Genomic DNA, 23,245 nt, shown 5'->3' with positions numbered 1-23,245 from the left:
TTTTTGTCATTTTTTGTGTTCCAAGAAATTACTAGGGAAAGTCTGAGTACTAGCTGTACGTTAGACAGCCAGTTAACTTCAGTGACTTAAAAGTAAAACTGAATTTGTCTGGAAAGAGGATGGCATTTTCAGTCTGTTTTCTTAACAGCAGCAGGTGGTTTCTTTTTGGCAAATGCTGACTTTTTTTTTTTTTTTTTTTTTTTTTGTGAAACCATTGGGCTTTTCATCAACGTGATTAATTCCTAGTCTAACTCAATTCCTTAGAATTTCACCTCAGATCAGTTTACCCCTTTGCAGTATGGGTAAATTGAATTGTTAAATCAAGATAGAGTCCAGGGTGTACTTATTCATTACTCATAAATGTTCTGGCAATGTTATTAGTTTGTGTTTAAGTAATTTATTACACATCCTCAAGAAACACTGCTACTGAAATGTTTCCTTACATACATGTTCCCATTCCCACACTGCTATGCTGCAACTCAAAAGCTTCTACCAGCTTTTAATATAAGGAGAATGTTTTGGAGTACTTGTTTGGGAGATAAAAGTCCTGTAGACTTGTTTATATAATTTTGTAAAAGACTTCATTAAAGGGTCTTTGCCTTCTAGTCATGACTAGCTGGAATTAAATGACTTGCATGCTCTCTTTCAGTGTTTAGGTCAGTCAGTTGCACAGACTTTGACAGCTTTCTTTATTCTGTTATTCTTTCTAAGTTCTGTTATATAGGGCCTGTATTGGGTCACAAAGAGTGCTAGACTAATCCTATATAAATCTGTTAAGAATCACTTTGTATTTGAAATTGCCTCTGAAATGAATTTACCTCCTTAGTAGCCTTTGTCAGAAACAGGATGGACTCCTGAACCGCATTAAAGGAATGTCTGTGGGATGAAGTCATACCACTGCTAAAAATGAGCCTGACCTCTTGGTTGCCAAAAGGACAGTGCAGTTTCTGGAGAGTTTTCTGCAGTGCCAAGCTCTGCAAAGCAATGAGATGGGCTGTACTTCGATCAAAAGTTGCACTTCTCCTTTCACATTTCTCCTTTGCAAAGTCTCCTCCAAACGTGGCCCACTGAACCAGTTGGGTCTCGAACCAGATGCAGACACTGCAAATCATGCTGTAAGATCCTGAAGGTTTGCTGCTGCAGCATGGGATCCAGAGAGTCTGATCAGTGGATGGTTTCTGTGGCGTTGGTCAAGTTTTGGTGTTTGTCAGAAGATGAGGTCCTTCCTTGCACACTTGGAAATCAATATATTCCTATGTCACCAAGTAGGTTGCTCCACAACTCAACAGGATCCAAATCCTTTGGGTTTATTTCATGTTATTAATAATAATGTTTTTGTAGACCATTCTTCACCTCTTGCTCATGTCAACAATCCATTTAGCTGTATACTTTCCTGGTCTTCTGTGCCGATCATCCATTTAGTGAAATGCATTTATATTTTAAAAATAACTACGAATCTTTAAACTAGAAGACTGATAAACATAACTAACAATGTTCTAAATTCCTTTTATTTACTGTTTGTTTTTCAAGCTGAAGTATTCAGTATAGGTAAACTTCATTCTGACCTAGGATCACAATTTCTTCAATGAAAAGAATTAGTATTATGGCCTCATTGGGACTTATTTATATGATGCCTGACTACTGAGTGTTAAGAATGATCTCTATAATGACAGGATAAAAATGAAACTGAACATATGATTTTTCTCAGTGTGATTTATTTTAGAGTATTGAAGTTCCTTGTATTGTGCTCAAGGACATTGCTGTGGCTTAACATCTGTACTTTTACATAATTGACTACAGATGTACTATATTACTTCTCAAAATAGTACTTTTAAGAATTTATTCTGTAATTACCAACAGTGATCATGGAAATAATATCTTGAGAAGTTAGAACACTTCAAAATACCAAAAACTAGCTGTTCCATTTCATAAATAACTGCTATTACAGACATGCAAGATCTTTGCAAAACTTAAGTTTGTAGCCCTCAGTACCAGCTCAGGCCCTAGATTCACAGAGGTGGGGAGATACTTGTACACAAATGCTTTCGTGGATATACATGTACTTCTAGGTAGGGAAAAACAAGAAGTCTGGGTAAGGAAATGAAATTACTGTGCAAGTAAGGTAAGGGAGGGTTTTAAGCAGCACATATGATGGCATCTGTTACATCTCTGTCTTCAGCTACAGTAAAATAAAAAGGTTGGTGCTCATCCACCATCATTTGGTTCTGTAAGGACTGCTGAACACAAAATCACCAGAAAGGAACTGAGTTCTACACCTCTGTTAGCCATGGTAAGTAATCTATTATTTAATTATGTGTGGATATATCAGGAAATGCCTTATTGACTAGAAGGGTCTTTGATGACATTAGTGGAGTAGTTGGAAAAGTTGATACGAGGCACGAGCTGATTCCTGTAGGTGGCTATTTTGAACATCTTGTAGCAGCTTATGAAGCCCCAGGAATCCAGTAGGTGGGCGTTACTAAGTATGTAGAGTGTGCATAAAGAGTAATAGTAGCACTGAGTTGTACTTTTGCTGATGGAACACTAACATTAAACTGAATAAATATGGAACTATTTAAAAAAAAAAAAAAAAAAAAAAAAAAAAAGTCATTACAAACTAGAAGCTTGATATTACCTTCTGGAGACAGAAACCCATTTTTATAAGAATTAATCTTTGAGGGGAAGCAGGGCTGCTTAGGTAGAAATGGAAGCAAGGGTCCATTACAGACTGCTGCAGCATCTTTCTACTGTACTTTTCACTCTTTTCAGGCTCCAACAACTAATGTGGCAGTGTATTAGCACAGCTAGATCAAATTGTAAGGGCTCTGCAAAGGAGTGAGCGTTGTAGGGAAATGTAATCAAGTGCCACTAAGCTCTGATCTGTGGAGTTAATACACCGTGAGAAGGATGCATGAATATCCAAGAGAGGTGAATGTCATTCTGTTCAAGCCTCCAGGGAGAAATACACCTGACAGGAGCATAGCAAAAGCTGAAGTACCTTTAACACAGCCAGCTTTGATGCAACAGCCCAGAGCACTGTGTGCATTCCTTTACACTTCAGAGAGGTAATTAAAACAAAACAAAAACAAAACAAAACAAAACAAAACAAAACAAAACAAAAAAAAAAAAAAAAAAAGGAAAAGGCAAAGTGTGGTATTACAGCTACCCTACTGAATAGGTTAAAATTTTCTCCAATTTTTCCATCTGCTAGACAGGTACTGCCCATTGTATGGTCACACTGAACCACTTGCCCACTGATGTCCTCACGACAGCTGCCTTGCCTTTCAGGAAGTCTTTCAGCAGAGTGCAGACCTGCTAGACAGAAAAAGCTGCAACTCAGATTATCTGCAAATATGCTAAATTTATAAAAAAATATCAATTTTTAGAATGATTTTTTGGAGGCTTTCCTGGTGCGTGCCTAATGCACTGCAGTACACATCATCATTCCCAGGCGTGAGGAACTTTTCTCACAACAAACAATTCATACAACAAACAATTCCAGGAAAAGTTCCCCTTTTCCTATACCGTCAGAAATCGGAACGTCTGTGAGGCAGGTCACCTCTTAGGAAATGCCTCGCTTGACATCAGACATCCAAATGCCAAGTCATCTGTATACAGGACATGTCTGGCACTTGGGCAAGCACGTCAAGGATTTTGAAGCACAAACGTAAAGCTATTAAAAAAAATCAACATATGCATATAAATAAGTATATATTTACATATGTTCTTATATTGTAATTGCTGTTTGGAATATAAATTCAAAAACCCCATGGGGATGTTGCCCTTTCCTAAAAATATATTTGGCATCAGTTCAGCACCATTAATTGGGACAACCAAAAATGCTACCACTGCATTGCGTGTCTCTCCCTCATCCCTTACTGGGCTGGAGTCACTCGCAGCCAGTGAGCAGCTCATGCCAGATTCAGATTTGCAGAAAAACCTCTAAGCAAATATCTGTCCTTACCTGATTTTTCCCCAGCCAGACCGGACTGTTGCTGAATCCCTCAGCAGTGCTAAGAGCCTGTGAATTATCTGCACCCAGTGTCACTTGTAAGGCACTGAGGTTCTCTGTAAAGCACGTTCAGTGACCTCCAGTAGAAGTGTGCACTGGTGACTCCCATCTGATCCCATTTCTCCCAGAACAAGCCTTCACCTCACCAGCACTGACCTCAGGAATCAGGAGCAGCTGTGCGAGAACAAAAGGATGCCAGGATGAACCTTGGTGCTTTGTGGACGTGAAGAGATGGGGTTTCATCTCCCAGGAAATCAAGTCAAAGATTTTGCTGCCTCTGTTGTCTTGGGAGTGTTTTTTTTGTTTGTTTGTTTGTTTGTTTGTTTTATGGCAGGGCCAAAATTGTCCACCGTGGGCAGTGTGAAGTGCTTCTTCAGTGACAAAATAAAAAACTTTGGGCATTCAAGAGTCTCAAGGCCAGCTCAGATTTACACCCATGCACATCCTTATATTCTCTGCATTTAGTCTCCGAGTTTACCTGTATCATCACTGCTTTTTTAATTTTTCAGCATTTTTTCAGCATTCCATCATTTTTTCCCTACAGACAGAGGCTTCCCCTTTTCTCCTCCTGGACTCAGATTTGGAACACAAAGGTCCCAAGGTCCTCAACTCAGAGTGACCTAAGTCTTCCTATGCAATGATGTATCTGTGCAAGTTACTTTAACACAGTCTGAGTTGATGTGATTAATGGAATCTTTCTTACCTGAAACAGGCAACTTGGAGCACTCACATGGTTTTCCTTATGCTCTTCAGTTTGGGCAAGGTCCCACATAGATGTTTGAGTTCAGGTGACACCTTTCCTATGGGTGAAATGACCACATTGGCTGCTCTTCCCCATGCCAGCATCATTTTTTTGAACACTTACTTCAGCTGTTCATCATGATCAGTTTTTGGTTAAACGAGACCATTTCTCTCACATGTCGCTGCTGTTCCTGACTCCACAAGGTGCAAACATCCAGGTCAGAGCTTTTGGGCTGAGCACGGTGTGGGCTTCATGGGTGAGGGCATTCTGGGGCCGGAGCCTGCACAGAGCTCCGAGGGGCTGGGGAAACAAAGGCACGGCTTTGGCGCTGACCTGTCCATCTTGTGGCACCTATAGCTTGGTCCTAACTTTCTGGAAATGGAAAAAGAGGAGGTTTTGCAGGAGGTTTTTGGCCAGCAGAGGGCATGAGCTGACCCTGCCTGCTCTCCTGCGTCCCACGGGCTGCTCCTCACCTTGCTCGTGCAGGAGGCTCAGCACTCGTGCTTGGGTGAGAAACACTCTGAAAGCACCTCCCTGGCTGAACCAGGTGGTTGCTGTCCTCCAGCTCCCAGCTTTTTGTCCCAAAACGTTGGTCACCACCTCCTAAAATGCTTCCTCTTAGTTTTAGCTCTGATCTCAGCTGAGGCTGCCCCCCACCTAGCCTGGGTTTTTTCTACATTTGCTGTCACAAGGCTGTCCTGCTCACTGCAAAAGGATGTCACAGCTTGGATGGAGGAAATGTGAAATGAAGTTATGCACCATTAATGTGTGCTTATGAAACCTTCTGTAATAGGTACATTAGGGGAAAATTGCTTTCGAACACTTTTTGCTCTGTGTATTTGCTCTGTGTGAGACGTGCTGCATCCCCAGCAAAGCAAGGAGTTACCAAGGGCCCAGATTTTTCTCCCTTTTCCTCCCCAGATGTTGGCAGTGACTCCCTCCCCATAAGGATGCATTTGGCTGAGTCAGATGGGGAGGATTCATACGGTCACAAAGCATAAAAATCCACCCAGGTACCCACCACATGGTTTGCTGCCGTATAACCCTACAGCATGCATGAGGGTACAATTTGAATTTGTTTTAGTCTCAATCTGGTCCCACTTTGGCACCATCCCCTGTTAACACTGAAATGCTTACAACAAAAAATTGGAGACACAGTGCGTGCTGACAACAGGATTTTTCTGCTGCTCCTTCCTTATCAGCACTGCATTTCCTCACCATCCCTCTGACTAACTCAGGGAAATGCAATGCCTCGCAAGCCGTCTCTCCCAAAAGAGATATGGGGTCCTAGCTCAGCCTAATTATAGTTTGCTCATTTGTATGAATGTACAGCCCTGGGAGAAAGGCAGCATGCACGCAACCTCCTCTCCCAGATGACTCAGCCAGCACACCTGTGGCTGGGTCCCAGATTACACTTCCTTCAAAATTTTCCTCAGATGTAGAAACTGAGGTCATAGCCAAGTTTTAGTGTCTACATCTTCTCTCAAAGACCTACTGTACGACAAGATCTGGTATCAGCTAGCAATTCCTCAGACTAAAGCTCTCTTGACCCCAGGAAGAGCGGCCACCCTGCGGTGATGTCTGCCAGTCTCCCACTTCGAGGGATCTGTGAACAGACACCTGCAAGTCACTTGTACTCACCTCCTCATCCTACAACACTTTTTTGCAGGACCCCATTAACAAAGCCAGTTTAGGGATTTTTCAGGTGTTTTCCGTGCAGTTCAACAGGTCCATGACACACATGAAAGTAACCAGAGAGCTGCAGGTGAGCCCTGTGCTAGCTTCCAGAGCCATCCCTACAGATGATCCTGAGAAAAGCCCTGCAGAGGATCAGCTCCCGAGTGGCTCCAGCTTTGTTGGAGGCTGTCTTTTACTGACAGGCCTGGAGGGGGAGCTGGGCTTTATGGTTTCCTGCTTTGAGGCTGGTGAAAGGGGAACAGTAAAGCTTTCGCTGGAGAATTTTGCAGCCTCCTACTTTTTTCAGCTCAGATGGAACTTTGGGCTTGGCCAAAAATGAGCAGGCCAGCAGAAAACTGAAGGCACTGAAATCAACCCTGTATTTACATAATTAGATAACATAGATTTGTACATGTGGAGATTTTACCCTGTAAATACAGTGCAGTGATTAATTTGATAAGACAGTAACAGTGGGGTTTTTGCAGCAGCACCAAATTGCAAAGCCTCTGCCTGCTTGGAAAGCAGACCGATGGCCGAGGAGACAGACTTCTAAGATTTGTACACACCTCTGTACAGTCCCAAAATCAGAGGAGTGAGCATTTAGGTTCAAAGATGTTCCCTTGAACCCCACAGGGACATGCTGAAGGCCCTGGTCCAGGCTATGCCTGCCCATGCAGATGCTCCCAGGCATGGACAGTTGGGGTTTGCACTGCTGGAAGCTCACTTTGCAAAACACTGGGCCACCTTCAGAAGGGAACAGGCTGATACAGAGCTGTGCTTGGCAGTTACCTGCAGGAATCACAGTTTGGCCTGGGCCAAAACCATGCCACGAACCATCCCAAATAATCTAATGGTAGGGATGGTCTCCTTACAGCATGAAAGAATATTCCCAACCATTTGTGTAGGTGCAGCCTGATCAACCACCAAGAACACATTTCTTCTCCCTGTGGTTTTGCAGCTGTTTGCCTCAATGCAGGGATCTCTCTCTCTCTTTCAAATGCTGCCTGCAGGTAGTTGGAGGCATGAGGCATAAAATGGGTCCTGGAGGAGTTGGGGGTACCCCCATGTTATCACCTGCTCGCAGCACTGAGGAACACCCAGGTCCCCTGCAAGCAGCTGCACTCTGGAGATGCCCCGGTGTCCCCAACAGAGCAGCACAGCCTCTGGGGAAGGCTGGACCCTGGCCAGCTGCCCTGGGGTGGTTGGAGGCCCCTTCCCCCTTGGGGTAGGATTTGTGACCAAATTTCTGGTGCTGCAGGGATGAGATGCACTGTGCCAGGCTGCAGCCTCAGCTACTGTACAGCCTGGGCAAGGTGCCTGTGGGAAGATCCTCAATGAAGCTGTGGCAGTGGGAAAGCCAGGGCTGCATCACAGTTGCGGTCCCCAGGGGCACCCGGGCTGTGACTTAGCACCAGGGCACTCTGCAGCTGCAGTCCTGGGCAGTGGCGCTGAGCCACCAAGGAGAGCTGCTGGGGAGGGACCCAGATGGCAGCTGTGCACCATCCCCTTTAATGTCATAGCCCAGACCAGGCAATCATGCAGGGCTTTAATTACACTCGTATTTGCAAGGGAACATGCTGCCAGAGACACATTAGCCAAAGCATCTGCAGAGGAAGTGCTGACCCTTGCCAGCAGAACAGCACCAAGCTTAAAACCACTGCAGATGCCACGCAGTGCAGGGCTTTCACGGCTTGCTCCTGAAGCCACCTCGCATGCGGTGCAGGGGACAAAGCAGGAGCACACGCTGCCCTCCCCACGGAGGCAGCAGCCCTGCTAACTGCCCCACACCGTGACCTTCCAACTGGCACCTGGCTCCACAGCATCTGCATGGCTGCGCTGGGCCCAGCTCTGCGACATCTGGCCAGATGTTGCCCCCACCCAGCTGTGCTGAGCACAGCATTGCTCCTCTGGGAGCTGCACTGCTGAGTGTGAAAACCTAGAGGAGCTACTTCTAGGAACAAGGGCAGCCCAGATCTTTCTGCTCTGTGCCCTCAATCCCTACAGCTTTTTCACCTGAGAGAAGATGGCTGCTTTTAGTTTTCTGTCCCTCCCCAACTCTTTTCCTGTCTGGAAAAAAAAACAGCTTAATCCAGCCCTACCCTTGCTCCCCAGCCTCTTCTTTCAGGGATACCTCCTGGTGGGCAGCAAAGTGCTTACGGAGAAGCAAAGGCATCCAAACATTTTTGGACAGGGCTTTGGTGCATGCAACCGGGTGCAAGGCATTCTCTGCTTTAGGACAGGAAGTGCATGAAGAGTGCTCCAGCTGCAAGCCCAACCACCACCAGGGAGCACTTTGGTTACCTTCAAAGTGCAGAGAGGCCAGAATGGAGCAAGCAGCCTTGCAGAGGAGCTCATTTGCCTACAGACTCGCGATGCTCGCGTCTGAGGGCTGCCGAGCACAGGGTACCAGCCCAGGGCCCCGCTCTGAGCAGCCAGGCGCCGGCCCCAAGCTCCTGTCGGGGATGATGTCAGCGGGCTGTGCCTGTTTCCAATCTCCAGCTGCTGGTAGGAGGCCCCATTACCAACCGTCTGAGCATTTCAGGCTGTTGGAAAATGCACGAGGAGGGCCAGCACTGTGAATCTGGACAGAGCAGTGTTCAAGCAGGCTTTTAAAATCAAACACTGAAAAAGTGATGATTATGTAAATACCTGTGTTAAACCTGAGAGCAGCCAAAGGCTTGTGAACAGGGTAGATGTGTTGCCTTAAAATGGCTCAGGAAATACAAGCTGCATCACGAACAGACCATACTGAAGCTACCACTGGGATTCTGGATGTGGCATATTCAGGACTAAAAGCACAAGTCTGTACAGCTTGTGCAAAGTGGCAAAACCTTACATTGGTGACATGCTACCCCAGGATCCCATCACTGGATCCATCACAAGACAAAGGCTATTTCTCTTAGAAAACCTTTTGTGACATGCTATCATACCTTGGAAGAGAGAATTCAGCATTTACAGGTATTGAGCAAAACAGCCCTTTTTGCCAGCAACAGGGTCTGCCTGCAGTAGTTTTCTGCAGTTAACAAAAATTGTATCTTGGGCCTCCTCAGATAAGGAGAAACTTCTTAAATCACAGCTTTAAATTAACTTCACCTGCAGTTTACTTCTGTATGTAATTCTAAGATAATGAAAATGGCTGTTAATACAACAAGAATTAATTTGTTACTGCCCTGAGTAGAAAAAGTATGGTTCTAGTCTGTAATTAGTACCCCTTACTTGTTTTCAAAAGGACCAGTGAAGGACTCAAACAGGGAAGCAGCGATAAAAAATCCACTCGGATAATTCATTTCTAAGAAACATTTGGCTGAGAGTTGGCTTGTACCCACAAGTACAGCCGATGACCTATGTTTGGAGAACAGTGTTACAATCAGCAAAGGTTTCAAGGTACTCAAACTCTTGAACTGTGGCTTGACATTAAATTGAGAGCACTTTTAGTGCTCCCTGTGGCAGATCAAAACCACAGCGCATAGAGGATTTAAGCCACTGATCTGGCCTAAAAGCCTTGCACCAGTTCCTATTTGTTTGGAAAAATGTGCTGGGTTAAACGCTTGTGCCTGCAGAATTTTTGCTGGGTTACATCACATCCATCTCTGCCACTACTTTGCAACCCTCCCCTTAAGACCTAACACAAACTCCAGGAGCTTTTCCATGAGTTTCCTCATCACAAAGCACCATGACCTACAGCACAGCTGCTGCTTTGAAGCCTAGATCCCTGAAACATCCAACAACAGGCCCGGGCCCTGGCTCCACAGAGGGCCAAAACCACAAGGCCAAAACCACCAGGACCGGCCCTGTGCCGCGAGGCCTGACCACACAGCTCGAGTCGGAGCTTCTTCCCCACAGCACATGGGTCACTGCCGCGTTTAAAAGGGGCAGATTGCTTCAGTCTTTCATGTCTGCCATCTGCTCAGGAGGCTGGCATCGGAGTGGAGAAAGCCTCAGAGATGAAGAAATGAGCTATTAAAGTGGTGCCCAGGAGGGGACCCCTGCTGTCATGACTGTCCAGGTAGAAGAGGACAAATAATTAACAACCAGACCAGTGATGCCCAACAGGCATTTTCATGCAAGTGTGGCAGCAACCGATCTAGAAGGCAAAAGGCTGGACTGCCACACCATGGGTCTGACCCTAAAAGAAATTGTTATGCAACAGATCTGGCATCCAGCCATCCACAAGGAAAACACATGGCAATTCAGATGGGAGTTCCCAGTCAGGAGGCCCACTGCTTGCAATGGATGGCACAAAAGAGCTATTCTGTGACCTTACTAATCCAGCAGCAACTATTAGCAACAAAATCATTAATCCACACTGTGAAACGATTCAAATTTGCCCTGCCAGATGATCTGAACTCACACAGACTCCACATACCAGTCTGTTAGCACCCTTGTTCAAAGGAAGCCCAGTACTCAATAGGTTACGGAAATTTTCTGCAGAAGTCTAGAGAGCTACTTGACCCACAGAACATAACCAAAAGAGGTGCAATTCCTGTCATGTATGTGGATTGCACTGAGACCAAAAGATGTAATTAGTAAATCAGGTACTGAAAAGCTAGATTATCAAATAAAAATTGAGAGAAAGATGATAAATATACAATGCTTATATAGTCAACGCTGTTAAGAGATGTATACATACTCAAATATGAATATTGTATATGTATATGTACATGAGTACTGTATATGTGTATGTATACATACTCAAATGCAAGTAGTGCGTGCAGTTCTGGGCACCACAGTACAAGAAGGACATTAAACTGTTGGAGAGTGTCCAGAGGAGGGCGACGAAGATGGTGAAGGGCCTAGAGGGGAAGATGTATGAGGAGCGGCTGAGGTCACTGGGCCTGTTCATCCTGGAGAAGAGGAAGCTGAAGGGGGACCTCATTGCGGTCTACAACTTCCTCGTGAGGGAGAGTGGGGAGGCAGGTGACCTATTCTCTGTAAACACCAGCGATAGGACCTACGGGAATGGTGTTAAGCTGAGGCAGGGGAAGTTTAGGCTGGACATTAGGAAGAGGTTCTTCACCAAGAAGGTGGTTGCACACTGGAACAGGCTCCCCAGGGAACCAGTCACTGCACCAAGCCTGTCTGAATTTAGAAAGCGCTTGGACTGTGCACTTAGTCACATGGTCTAAATGTTTGGGTAGACCTGTGTGGTGCCAGGAGTTGGACTTGATGATCCTTATGGGTCCCTTCCAACTTGGGATATTCTATGATTCTATGAAATATACACGAGTACACACACATACAAATATACTTTCACTGTAGTTCTGTACATGGAGTGAAGTGCTAAGTGATAAAGAACCAGAGTTTTGAGAAATTGTGGGACTTAGGCCACCTCCAATACTGGTCTAAGGTCATTTTAAACTTAGTTGGAATGCATCCAGTGGTGATGGAAGACCCTTCTAGCAGGGGTAGTACTTCTAGCAGGACACCCATGGTAGAAATATCTCAACCTATCAATCCAACACAAGGCATAATCTGCCAAAGTGGTTGCGCTGGGTTTGGTGTAGATTCAGTACAAGCCATACATCTGACAGGTATCTGAACATGGAGTACAGAACACATTTGTACTACATTAAAGCAGTGAGTGTGGTGAGATTACCCTTGAGATAAAAAGTAACTGAAGGCACAAGGAGAACCAAGATGAAAAATTGGAAATAGTTTATTTTGCTGCATAAGGAAACTTCTGGTAAATTACATATAAAGAAACTTGCTATGCTGTAGTGTATAATTTTCAATATTCCACAAAGATAATTGTAATAAATATACAAACCAAAACAAAGTAGAAGACTAAATCCATAGGCAACTTACAAAATGGTTCATCAAGTTTTATACTTCGCAGCATTGGCATGCTTAAAATCTTGTTGTTCATTCTGAAGTGCTGCAGCAAAATTCTTTTCACATTTCTTTGGAGCATTTTCAAAATCATCTAACTATAAAATACTGTCCAAAATTAGCAGGCATTAGTTAAACCACCCAAGAAAAGTAACACCAAGGTCTAACTGATGCAAAAGAATGTTTTATTTGTTTGTTTTTAAAATCCATTTTTGCTTTGCCAGGGTTAGGAATTATCTGATATAAGTGCACTATGAGTCCAGTCAGCCTCAGGCACTGCTGACTCTTGTCATATTATGACTCTATATAAACTTCAGATTATATAGCTCTGGAGATTTCTCTATTAGAGACATATCTACTACCAGAAATAAGACAAATATAGTGAAGCTGCAAGCTAGTTCAAATGGTTGTACCCTCGAGTGCAGTGTGTGCTTAGAAGAATTCTTCCATAGCTTCATAATAAGCCATACATCATTCATCAGGCATTTTTATTTGACTTCGAAATTTAAAAGTGCTGACAAAGGCTTTCTTAATGCCTCTGGCCTCTAGAAACAACATGTAGAAATTTTTGACGCATTTTGCTCTTCTCTACCTTCATTTCTACATTTGTTGAAACAGCAGGCTAAATTGTATTTTACACTTCACTGCTCTGGACCACACCAATGGACAGGTCTATTATTCCATACAGATCTTTTTCAAACTGAGAACACTTCTCTATGCTTCACTATTACTGAATATTTGGGGGTATAGAAAGGAACTCTCTAAAACACGGTTACCTAAAAATATTTGTTAATAAGCTTAATGCAAACATTACGTAGAAAAACGGTTTAGTTACAAAAAAAAATTCATTAGAGGGCCAATAAAAATATACTGAAGAGAAGATCTTTACAAAAGTGAGGTTAGGAAATATGAGGCATTGACATTCCCTGTAAACATCCTGTGTTCACTAGAATCCCTTGTCTAAAGTATATGTTCTGGTTTTGTTCCTGAGCTTCATGGCCAACACTTGCATAGATAGCTAAACCTATCATGAGTTGTTTCTACAAGCCTTTCTGTACTGCTTTGTACAGAACTTCAATAGACTAATTACTTTACCTTTTGAAATAGTTTCATTCCACTAGCAGGCAGTTCAAGGAAACTATGAAGCATGGTATGATTTTTGTGTACTCAGTGCATTGGATGGGTTGGGACAGCTACAGTATGGTGTGCTAATCTAAAACAAAACTAAGTTAAGAAGTATAGCTGTTTGATGTTCTGGCTTACCATAAATACCTACTTCTGCTCACTGCTGCAAGGCTTGCTTCTGCTCTGCCAAAGAGTGCGTATGGCAAAATGTCTTGAATCTGAGTGCTACAACATCAAGCAATTATGCCTATCCCCAATAACAATATGCAGCTTATACACAGGTAAAGGAGACATGGAGAATTTCTCCTTTACCCAGGTGGCATGAGTGCTTGCCTCCATATTAATCTCCCTCTGGGAGGAAGCTAGAAAGCAGTTTCAGGGTAAACACGACATGTAGTGGCCTAAGTAAAAAGTCTGAAGAACATACTTGCATTTTGGCTATGAAAAGCAGGCATGTGTTTAGTTACTGCACATGTCTATGCACATGGAAAGTGGTAGAGACAAACAAATTAATCCACCTCACAAACAGCACAACAACAACAAAAAAGCAGCAAATTGCCTGTTTAAAATCTTACTTTAAGGCAAATCTAGATAAACACCCACAACAGGATTAATGAAAATAGGGAGTTTTGCTTGTTTGTTTGTTTGTTTACTTTTTCTGTGATTGGCTTTTGCACATCGATAGAATTTGTTTAAGCACCTTCTGGACATCTTCATCCATTTGACCCTAGACAAGGGGAGAAAGAAGAAAAGGTGACTGAATTCAAACATTTCCCAACTCATTGAAAAGGTTTACAAACTATTTTTAAGATATAAGAATTACACCAATTTTCCAAAAGAAAACAGTGTTAAATTTGTGCTTAAACAGTCAATTCTTTCAGGTACTATGTGTTCAATACAACCTGCAATGTTCTGAATAGATCTGCAGCAAAAACATATTCCATTAAAACACCGTGTAATGAGTAATATCTAACCATACCTGCACAGCGTAGAGAAGATGCATCCGGTAAACCGACACGATTTCCTGATGTTGTTTCTTTGTTTCCTAGAAAATAGTTAAGCAGAAAGTCACAGAGTATTCAGAACTGTGGAATTCAGAACTCCTCACCTAGACGTATGGAGCTCTGTGAAAGTGATAATCTAATGTATGGGTGGAAAACTAGCTCAAACACAGGACTGTGCTGCTAGCTATCTAAAACATAATTTGCTGGGAAACATAGTCCACAGAAATGCTGTAATTCTAGCCAACTTTGTAATAAACAAACAAACAAACAAACAAATAAATAAATAAATGGTGAGATGATATTAGTTGCAAGAAGTCCTGAGCTGCAAAGATGTGGAACAAGCACATACTCTGCTTCTCAGTTTATCAGAAACCAGAAGTAACCAAGGAAAGCCAACAATATTCTGACAAATCAACCCTTGACTCTTCTGGTGAAGGAGATGCTTACAAAGGTCTTAATCTATGAAATTCTCAGTTAATTACTATACATTCAAACAAGGAAAGTCAAACACCTTTTTTGTGATCAGACTGCCACATCCCAGAAGCAATCTTTCCAAACAAACATGAAGCTGCCAGGAAAGCCAGTGTAAGAGAAGGAAAGAATGTTTCCTGTTTTAAGTCGTATGCATCTCCTAATTTGTTGTGTATCTTTGCACTAATTTGCTGATCCTTGAGCTATGAGAGATGAAGGCTCCTTATTAATTTGGTGGACTGGGATAGGAAATACAAGCCTACACACTGACAGGACACGGTGTTTAACTATCTACCTATTTATTTCTCCTCACTGCAAGGGAATTTTTCTGGCTCATGTGCATATTAACTCCTGCATCTGTCTGCTGGGGATGACAGGACAGCACATAACAGTTAAGGCATTTAGTCCATCGGGCTGAGAATTTTCCTTTCAAATGTTATTCCAGAGCTCTCTACAAATGAGTCTCTGGTGGGAAGTACCTTCTCTTCACCCTCTCTAAAGTGAGTGAAAATGCTTCTTTGGACAGGCAAACATTTGGAAATAGCAATTATGGCTCAACCTGACTTAGAAGACTGAGCCTCTCATATACAAGCAAGTACAATTTTAAAAAGTCTTTAAGCTGTTCAGAATTTCAGAAAATGAACTGCGATTCCTGTAAACAGATGGACTTGCTTGATTTGAAACTTCACGCTTTCAGTGACTATTTTCTTCCAAAAAGTCATGTTTCTTTTGGCTTAAAATAACAAAAAGATTTAATCTTTTAATACACATTCCTGAGAAAACACAACTTTAGTCCACTGCACACTGGCCAGATTTTTCACAAATCAGGGTCTCAGCAGCAGGTCTGGTCACTACATTCCACTACAAGTGCAGAAACTTTGATCCATTATCGATCTGAAGAAATATATACAGAAAAATAGTTTTCTTTAGTTAGACTATTTCTGGAAAAAAGACATCTGAAGTGACTTGCGGATTCCTACATGTTTCAGAGCATTACAAAATTTCTGTATGAAAACTCTCGTACTTATTGACTGTACCTCATTTTAAATAAGGCAGAGTTAAGAATGCCACGCACGCTTTTGGAGAACTGGCAATAATGGTGGGTTTATGAACTATTATTTATTATTATCTACTTACGGTCAGTTGGTTTTGCAACTGCTTCACTTGTTGTTGTAACGCCTCCAGCTGTTGGCTTTGTCTTTTGGGGGCACTGGTTGAGTAGGAAAGCTGAGAAAGGCTGTTCAATGCTTCTTTTAATTTGCTGACCTCCTTGGACATTTCATTGATCTATGAAGGTGAAAAATAGGTTTTCATGAAAAGCTGCAAGGCATACTATATTCCCACGGGTCTCATCCTATACAAATAAGTATTTGTGACTTATATTTAAAAAGTGGCAGAAAACTAGATGAAAACTCAATGGACAGAGATGTCATGTAAACAATGCTTCTCTACCACAATCCTAGCAGTCCTTCAGAATGCATTCCTGGCTCTGAAAAGGTAATATTTACAAAGATGGTATTTACCACCTTTGCAAATGCTGTGTCTTAACAAAAGACCGAAACATACCAAACAGGCCAGCTATTCATACTAAGCAAAATGCATAGCTTTTTATAAAGAAATTGTGACATAGTTGCACAGGAAAAACAGCTGTCACACTGAGGTTGAGATGATACAGTAAACTCAGAATAGTGAATGTCTGCTGCTTCCTGATCCTGATGTTTCTTTGTCTCCTCACGAACCTCTTCCTGCTCTAAATTCAACTTTGAATTTGCTCAATTCAGGTTAGGTTCACTGAATTCTCTGAACCTTACCTGAACATAACTTAGGAGGTGAACAGAAAGATGCTTATCTCCACCAGAGAGGAAGGTAACTGAAGTCAAAAATGCTGAATAAAAACTCCTTTGACATTAAGATCTGTGAGACAGTACTTTGGCATCTGAATTTTCAGATGGTCACATGAACTCCAATGTTACTCCGCTCTGTGACACCTTACACCAACTGGGGCTTAAGGTCACTCATGCACCTTCCAATATGTTTTGTAGTCTGAATTCGTGTACTACTCCCTCCACAGCAGTGAATTACTAACCTTTTTATCTTTGTCCTCTTCTAGTTTTGATGTGCTTTCAGAGTATCTTTTCATTTCAAGTAAATCTTCTTGAGCTTGATGGTACTTTTGGTGAAGACCAGTCACCTCCTGTTCCTTTGCTTCAAGCAGAGTATGCATGCCTTCTTTCTCTTCTTTCAAATGCAAAATTTCATTTCTCAGTTGCATAACATCCAAGGACACATTTTCCTTCTCTTTGATTACATCCTTCAATTTGGATGACAAAGCACTAACTTCACCCTCTAATGAAGACTGGAGTTTTTCATACGTAGCCTTGGGTACCATTGCTTCATTAATTGCAGCTTTTTCTTCCAGTAATTCCTTCTGCAGGTTTCTTACTTCACTTTCCTTGTTGGTAAGCAGTCCTTTGAGCTCATTTATTTCCTCCTCCATTTCCTTTACAGTACTTCGGAGCACATTCATCACCTGATGGTGTTCAGTAATTGGCAAAGAGTTTTGTTTCTGACTGTCTAACAGTTGCTTTAGTTCTTCTGCTTCATCTAATACTTTTGTGTACTGTGATTTCATCTCTGATAATTCACTCTCTGCTTTGTATTTCAAAGAATTTGTTACCTGCATCAGTTTCTCATGTTCATCTCTAGGAATGTAGTCCACAGCGATATCATCCAGAGTTTTTCTCTTCCTATAATCTTCAAGCTCTACTTGTGCCTCCTTGTACAATTGTGACAATTCACTAAGTTGCCTGTTGAGCTCATCTATCATTCTGTGCATTGCATCTTTCATTTCTCCAGACTCAGCACTAGACTGTAACTGTGTCTGATTTGTCAGCTTGTCCTGTAGCCTCTTAATTTCCTCTTGCCCTTCTTTGTACCTCTCAATCAACAGTGCCTTCTCCTGATTAATATTATCAATAACTGAACAATATGAATTCCTTATTTCTTCACATTCTTCCACAGACAATTTGCCTGCCACATTCTGCTCTCTTTCTTCAAACTTTTTCTGGAGCTCTCTCACTTTCTCTTTTTGTCTTTCACTTTCCTCCAATGCTTTCTTCAATTCTTGCTTAAGCACTTCAACTTCTTCACAGGTCACCTTCAACCTACTGAGCTCGGAACTGGTTTCTTCACTTTCAGAAGAAATGAGACCCAGTTTCACCTGCCTCTGTACATTCAAAACATCTTTCACAGTTTCCTCATACCTGTTTTGAGTTTCTTGGAACTTCACGTTAAGATCAGAGCCATTTTCTGAAATGTCTGTGTTATTTAAGCGATCTGCTTCTGGAACTCTGGACTGGAACTGAGCTTCTAAGTGCTTTCTTTTGGCTTCAGAATTTTCTAATTTCCTCTGCACATCCATTAAGTCTTCCTGGAGGTACTTTATTTTTACTTCACTAGGGCTTGCCAAGTTTTCTTGAATTTGGGTGGCTTTTAATGTAGGCTTCAGCTCCTGAGCTAAGCACTCATTTTGTCTATCTACTGCTTGATCAAGCTCTGTTTGGGTTGAATGATAAGAATCAATCGCAGAATCCACTTCTTTAGGTGTTCTTTCCTGTGCAAAAAGAAACCCAAACAAATGCATGATAAAAGCAAATACATTTATTTAAAACAAAATACAGACGAAAAAGGAAACAATCCTTGCCACATCCTACAAAGATGGGCAATTAAAGCACCATGGAAGAAACCTTTGGGTTTCAACTCAGAACCCAGCTGGTCCCATTTAATCATCTACAGTGACAGAAGGCAGCAAGTGCCAAGCTCCTCTGATAGTCTGTGTTGATCTCCGTATGCTAATAATCAAAGCTAAGCAAATTAAAATCAGATCTGCTAACACAACTGTTAACAGCATATTTTAGAATACAACTATCATAGTAAGCAAAGATATTCAGTAATTCATGGGAAAAGGATCAAAACACTAATTTTAATCCTCTGGATGCAGAGTGTTTCAATGATGAGCACCACAAGCTCTTTATATTTACAGAACATCTCTTTAAATCGGTTAGCAGCTCTTTGTTCCACTAAGAGGTTAACAGAGCACTAGAACAGCACAAAATACACCACCTGTAATTTGTCCTGTAGCTCCTTATTGTGTAATGTCAAAGAAGCAATTTTTGCTTGCATCAGCATAAGTAGATCTTGCTGTTCAGTTTCAGAACTCACGTCCAATAAACTATCAGCACCTTTGGAGGAAAAAAGATTCAAAAGCTTTCAGAACTTGAACCGATCCCACAGCTAGCTAGTTATTTTGCTTTCCAAATTAAACACTTTGTTTTCATGACTATTAAGTGCAGTGAACACGTGAACAATTCCTAGAGCTGTTTCCCCAAAAACGTGTTATGTCACCCAATAGAAGCAGGTGGCAGCTGGTAGTGACATTACATAACATTATTCCCAACATTTACTGTGACTCACATTCTAAGTAGAATGACACAGAGCACATCTGAACAGACAGACTTTTCACAACACCTAAAAAACCTAACCAAGTGAGAAAATAAGGATTAAGCTTTATTGTATACCTGTTGTGCTGTCACTCAGTCTGTCTTTATTATCTCGAAGCAAGGAGCTGAATTCTTCTTGCTGAGACATGAGAAAAAAATTTAAAAAACACTTTCACAGAAAGCAGATGTAAAGTTGGACAATTCACAGAAGATAAATATAAATAGCATAGACCTTGTTGGGTGAAACCTGGCAAAACTTTTTTTTTTTTTTTTTTTAATTTCAATTGTAGCATGTGGCCAGGACAGAAATTAAATTGCCTAGGTCTCATTAAATGAGAATGTAATTGGGGCTACTATCCCACAGATAGTTTGGAAAAGCTGCAGCCCCTGTGATAAATTGCTGCAATATATTGTGGTGTACTTAAAAAGAAATCTTCAATACCCTAAGATAAACTTCAAAACCATAAGACAAATATGAGACAGAACACGCTCAAGTATTTGCCTGATGTCTTTTGGTGACAGGGTCGCTACTTTTTGCAACACAATCCCATATATTTCACTGCTATTAGCTAATGAGTTCTCACACCATTAATAAACTTTCACAACCATATTCCTATATACTGACTAGTTTATGACTAATTCTATTTAGATGTTCGTTAAACATTAAAGCAATCCACATTTGCTTTGTAAATTACATTGAAATAGATTTAGATTCCTTTTTATTCTTAAAATGCTGCTAATTAATTCACAGGACATTCTGCAGTCAGCAAAATAAATTGCTATGGTATTACACATTCTTCCCCCATACTTAGTAAGAAAACTTTGAGAAAGAAAGAAAACTTTGACATCTCACATACCTGGTCAGCAAAGAAAGCCTGTCCTTTTCCTGTCATGGGAGTTGAAGTTGATGAGCGTGGAGAGGACAAATCACTAAGCTGTAAAAGATTATATAGAAATAAGTATATGTATACATACGTATGCGTCCATATAACTAATCCTCCAACATGTGCCATATATAGACAAAAACACATGCGAGCACTTTTCCTTGCACTAACATAAGTAACAACTCAGTTAATTTCAAAGAGCAAATTTAATTATTCAGTACTCTTTTGAGCCAGTATCACACTTGCAATGCGTTTGTTGTACGGATAGCTTTTCTGTTTAACATAAAACCTGTTAAACTGTATTTTGGTATACTATACAAATCAATTTAAGTGTTTTACTATCATATGTATATGTGCATATAATAACGTGTACATACATATGTGGATTTAAAATACATGTAATTTACTTAAGGAAGTCTGCAAAACAAGCAAACCTTCAATTTTAGATAGAAAAAGCACCTGTACAGTAAAGTTTGTACTACTGCATCTTAAACCATGCTGTATTTCAAGCAATTTTCTTAGTTAAACTCATCAATGTGTATTTTCATGGTGTCATCTTCATGTCAGGAAAAGCACTCATAATATGACAGGCATATAAAGTAGGAGAGACAGCTCAAATTCAGCCCACATCATTCACATAATGGTCAAAATGCTCTTCATCCCCTAAAAGTATCTCAAGATTGGTCTTTTCTTTACCTGAATAGGACTGATAGGAGGAGGTGGGGCTTTGCGTTTTTTTGGAGTTCCACTTCTTTCTGAACTTAATTTAGAGCCTTGATCATGCTGAAAGTTTCACCAGCCAGAGAAGGTAGGTTTGTTAGTTTGGTTAGTAAAGTCCGAGCAAGTTGTTTCACAAATATATATATACATATATATTTTCCCACATTAATATCAACTTTAGCAGCTCATGCAGCTCCTTTTTTTCTATGTAAAGACTACATCACTAATAACACAAAGATATTAAACATGCCTAACAATAAGAATATGTTCCTTTGTAATCCATGCTTCAGTGAAAACAAACAAGATTTAGTGAAAAAGCAGAAGCTGACAACAAGTTTAGCACTAGTGATTTTGAATATTTTCAGAAATTCATTCATAGTCCAGTCATGCCATTCTTAATAGCTACCATCTTTCCTCTCCATCAACTTCCATTCATTCATATTCCAGCCATGCCACTCTTAACAGCTACCACGTTTCCCCTCCATCAGCTTCTGCCTGAACTCCCTGAAAAACCCAACTTCTCCACTCAGAGAAAGAATGAACTAATACATAGCACCCTCGTCTAATTTCCAGCCACCAGCAAGTAAGTCTGCAAGATATTTGCACTCCAAGATAGCATGATACTAAATACAGAATGTAAGAAACTTATTTAATTGCCTAAATCTGGTAAGAGTCTCAACAGATGGGGGTCACCAGTAAGGTGCAACCAGGGAAAACCTTCAGATAGATGTTTTGGAAACAGAAAACTTTTATGGGTGATTTTTTATACACTTTTAAGAGACCGGAGTCCAGCAAAGCTCCTGCAATACATGAAAATGGCGGAGTATCCTCCTGGCACACATGTGCGCATGCACATGCAACCTCCCTTCCTTTTCTCACTGAGGAATCTGGCAGCTATGTCAGAGAGAAGGTAAACCCCAAACTGATGTTCCTGAAAGACATTCTTTAAATAAGCAACAAAAACTTTTCACATTACAGAGCAGTTATTAGATGTGCGTCTTACAATGACTACTAGCTACTAGTCACATCTACTGCTACTAGTCATGGCAGTTACTATTTTTTCCATGAGCTACAAGCCTTTAAAGCCCAAGTATTTTTAAAATCAAAAGGATAAATACCTGCTTTGATTTAGTTGGTGACTTTGTATCTGTGAAGCAAGAAAAAAGCAGAATTAAGAACAACGATCAAGGAATATGTTATTTGCCTAACCCTTCTCTCAGCTCTACTTCCTGCATCATAAATGCTGTTTGTTTTTTGAACTCCTGTTTGAAATCTGAGCAATATACTTAAAATTAAAAATTCCATTTAAATACATCTTCTCCGCTGCTTTTTTTTGTTTGTTTCACAGTGATAAAAAATTCGAAGGATTGTGACAACTCTGCTTCTACTGTAGCCTCTCACCATTCGTTCACATTAACTTACTAGTTCAAAAATCTGTTTTAGCTTGACCATAAAGTCCCGTCTGCATTAGTTCCTTCTGAATCCTTCTACTGAGGAGCTAAACATAGTCTTTCACATAATAAAGAGAAGATCTAGTTCAAATTCTATGCAAGAGTTCATTATGCTGTTATATCCGCTTACCTTGTCTTTCTCGAGACCACCTGTTTGCCCTGCTGAATATTTTGTCTCCCATTGCATATTACCATATACAGCAAGTACCACATTTTCCTGTTTTGAAAAGCTTCAGACAGACCATCTTGAAGGTAGCTTTTGAAAATTTTCAGGTTACTTTACAAAGTAAATTTGTTCATTAATAAACATAAACATAGCCAAAATGAAAAGGGACAAACAGTATAACAGCATCTCTTACGTACCCACATCCTGAGATAACTTTGATGATAGGAGATTCTGGATCCCTGCATTCTCAGAGATTTTGGAGTAATGCATGGCATTCTGCCCAAAGACGTCTACTAAACTGACATCTGCACCTTTCTTAAGGAACGCTTCCACCATGTTAAGGTTACCAGCTTCACAAGCCATCATCAAAGCAGTTCTGGACAAAAGAAACAAGATAAAATTATCAAGAATAGCCTTTGAAGCGGCAGCTCATTTTGTAAGAAAGAAAGAGTGACAGGTATTGTGTAACGAAGAACAAAATTTTATCAACATATGTATCAACACATATGTGCAACTGTCTTTTCTATGCACAGACACCTGCCTGCCCTTCCTCCTCTTCCCCATACACCCCAGCTGGACCTTCTGCAAAGGCCTGTTATACTTTGCACATATCTCCAAACATTTCTAAAAATGGGTTCGTGAAGCTAAAAGGAGAGAGAGAAGTG

The 23,245-nt window shown here is 41.2% G+C and overlaps 1 protein-coding gene across 4 annotated transcripts in view; it reads right to left on the bottom strand.

Moving 5' to 3' along the window:
• Nucleotides 1-12,069: 12,069 nt before the first annotated feature.
• The window catches only part of RAI14 (retinoic acid induced 14), an 85,878-nt gene continuing 74,702 nt past the window's right edge, over nt 12,070-23,245 (bottom strand). For 3 of the 4 annotated variants that reach the window (XM_032205673.1, XM_032205674.1, XM_032205675.1), the window contains exons 9-18: nt 22,778-22,956; nt 22,082-22,110; nt 20,940-21,026; nt 20,217-20,294; nt 19,438-19,498; nt 18,983-19,101; nt 16,947-18,473; nt 15,998-16,147; nt 14,365-14,430; nt 12,070-14,112 (exon numbers count right to left, since the gene is read on the bottom strand). In XM_032205673.1, coding sequence (XP_032061564.1) covers nt 14,035-14,112; nt 14,365-14,430; nt 15,998-16,147; nt 16,947-18,473; nt 18,983-19,101; nt 19,438-19,498; nt 20,217-20,294; nt 20,940-21,026; nt 22,082-22,110; nt 22,778-22,956 — 2,374 coding nt within the window. In that variant the 3' untranslated portion in view covers nt 12,070-14,034. The remainder of the gene's footprint in view (nt 14,113-14,364; nt 14,431-15,997; nt 16,148-16,946; nt 18,474-18,982; nt 19,102-19,437; nt 19,499-20,216; nt 20,295-20,939; nt 21,027-22,081; nt 22,111-22,777; nt 22,957-23,245) is intronic. The other variant, XM_032205676.1, reaches the window with a different exon arrangement.

The sequence above is a fragment of the Aythya fuligula genome, chromosome Z, assembly GCF_009819795.1.
Source record: "Aythya fuligula isolate bAytFul2 chromosome Z, bAytFul2.pri, whole genome shotgun sequence".
In the NCBI taxonomy this organism is placed as follows: domain Eukaryota; kingdom Metazoa; phylum Chordata; class Aves; order Anseriformes; family Anatidae; genus Aythya; species Aythya fuligula.
Note: the sequence above shows the minus strand (reverse complement) of the source record. Positions and strands in the feature narration are given on the sequence as shown.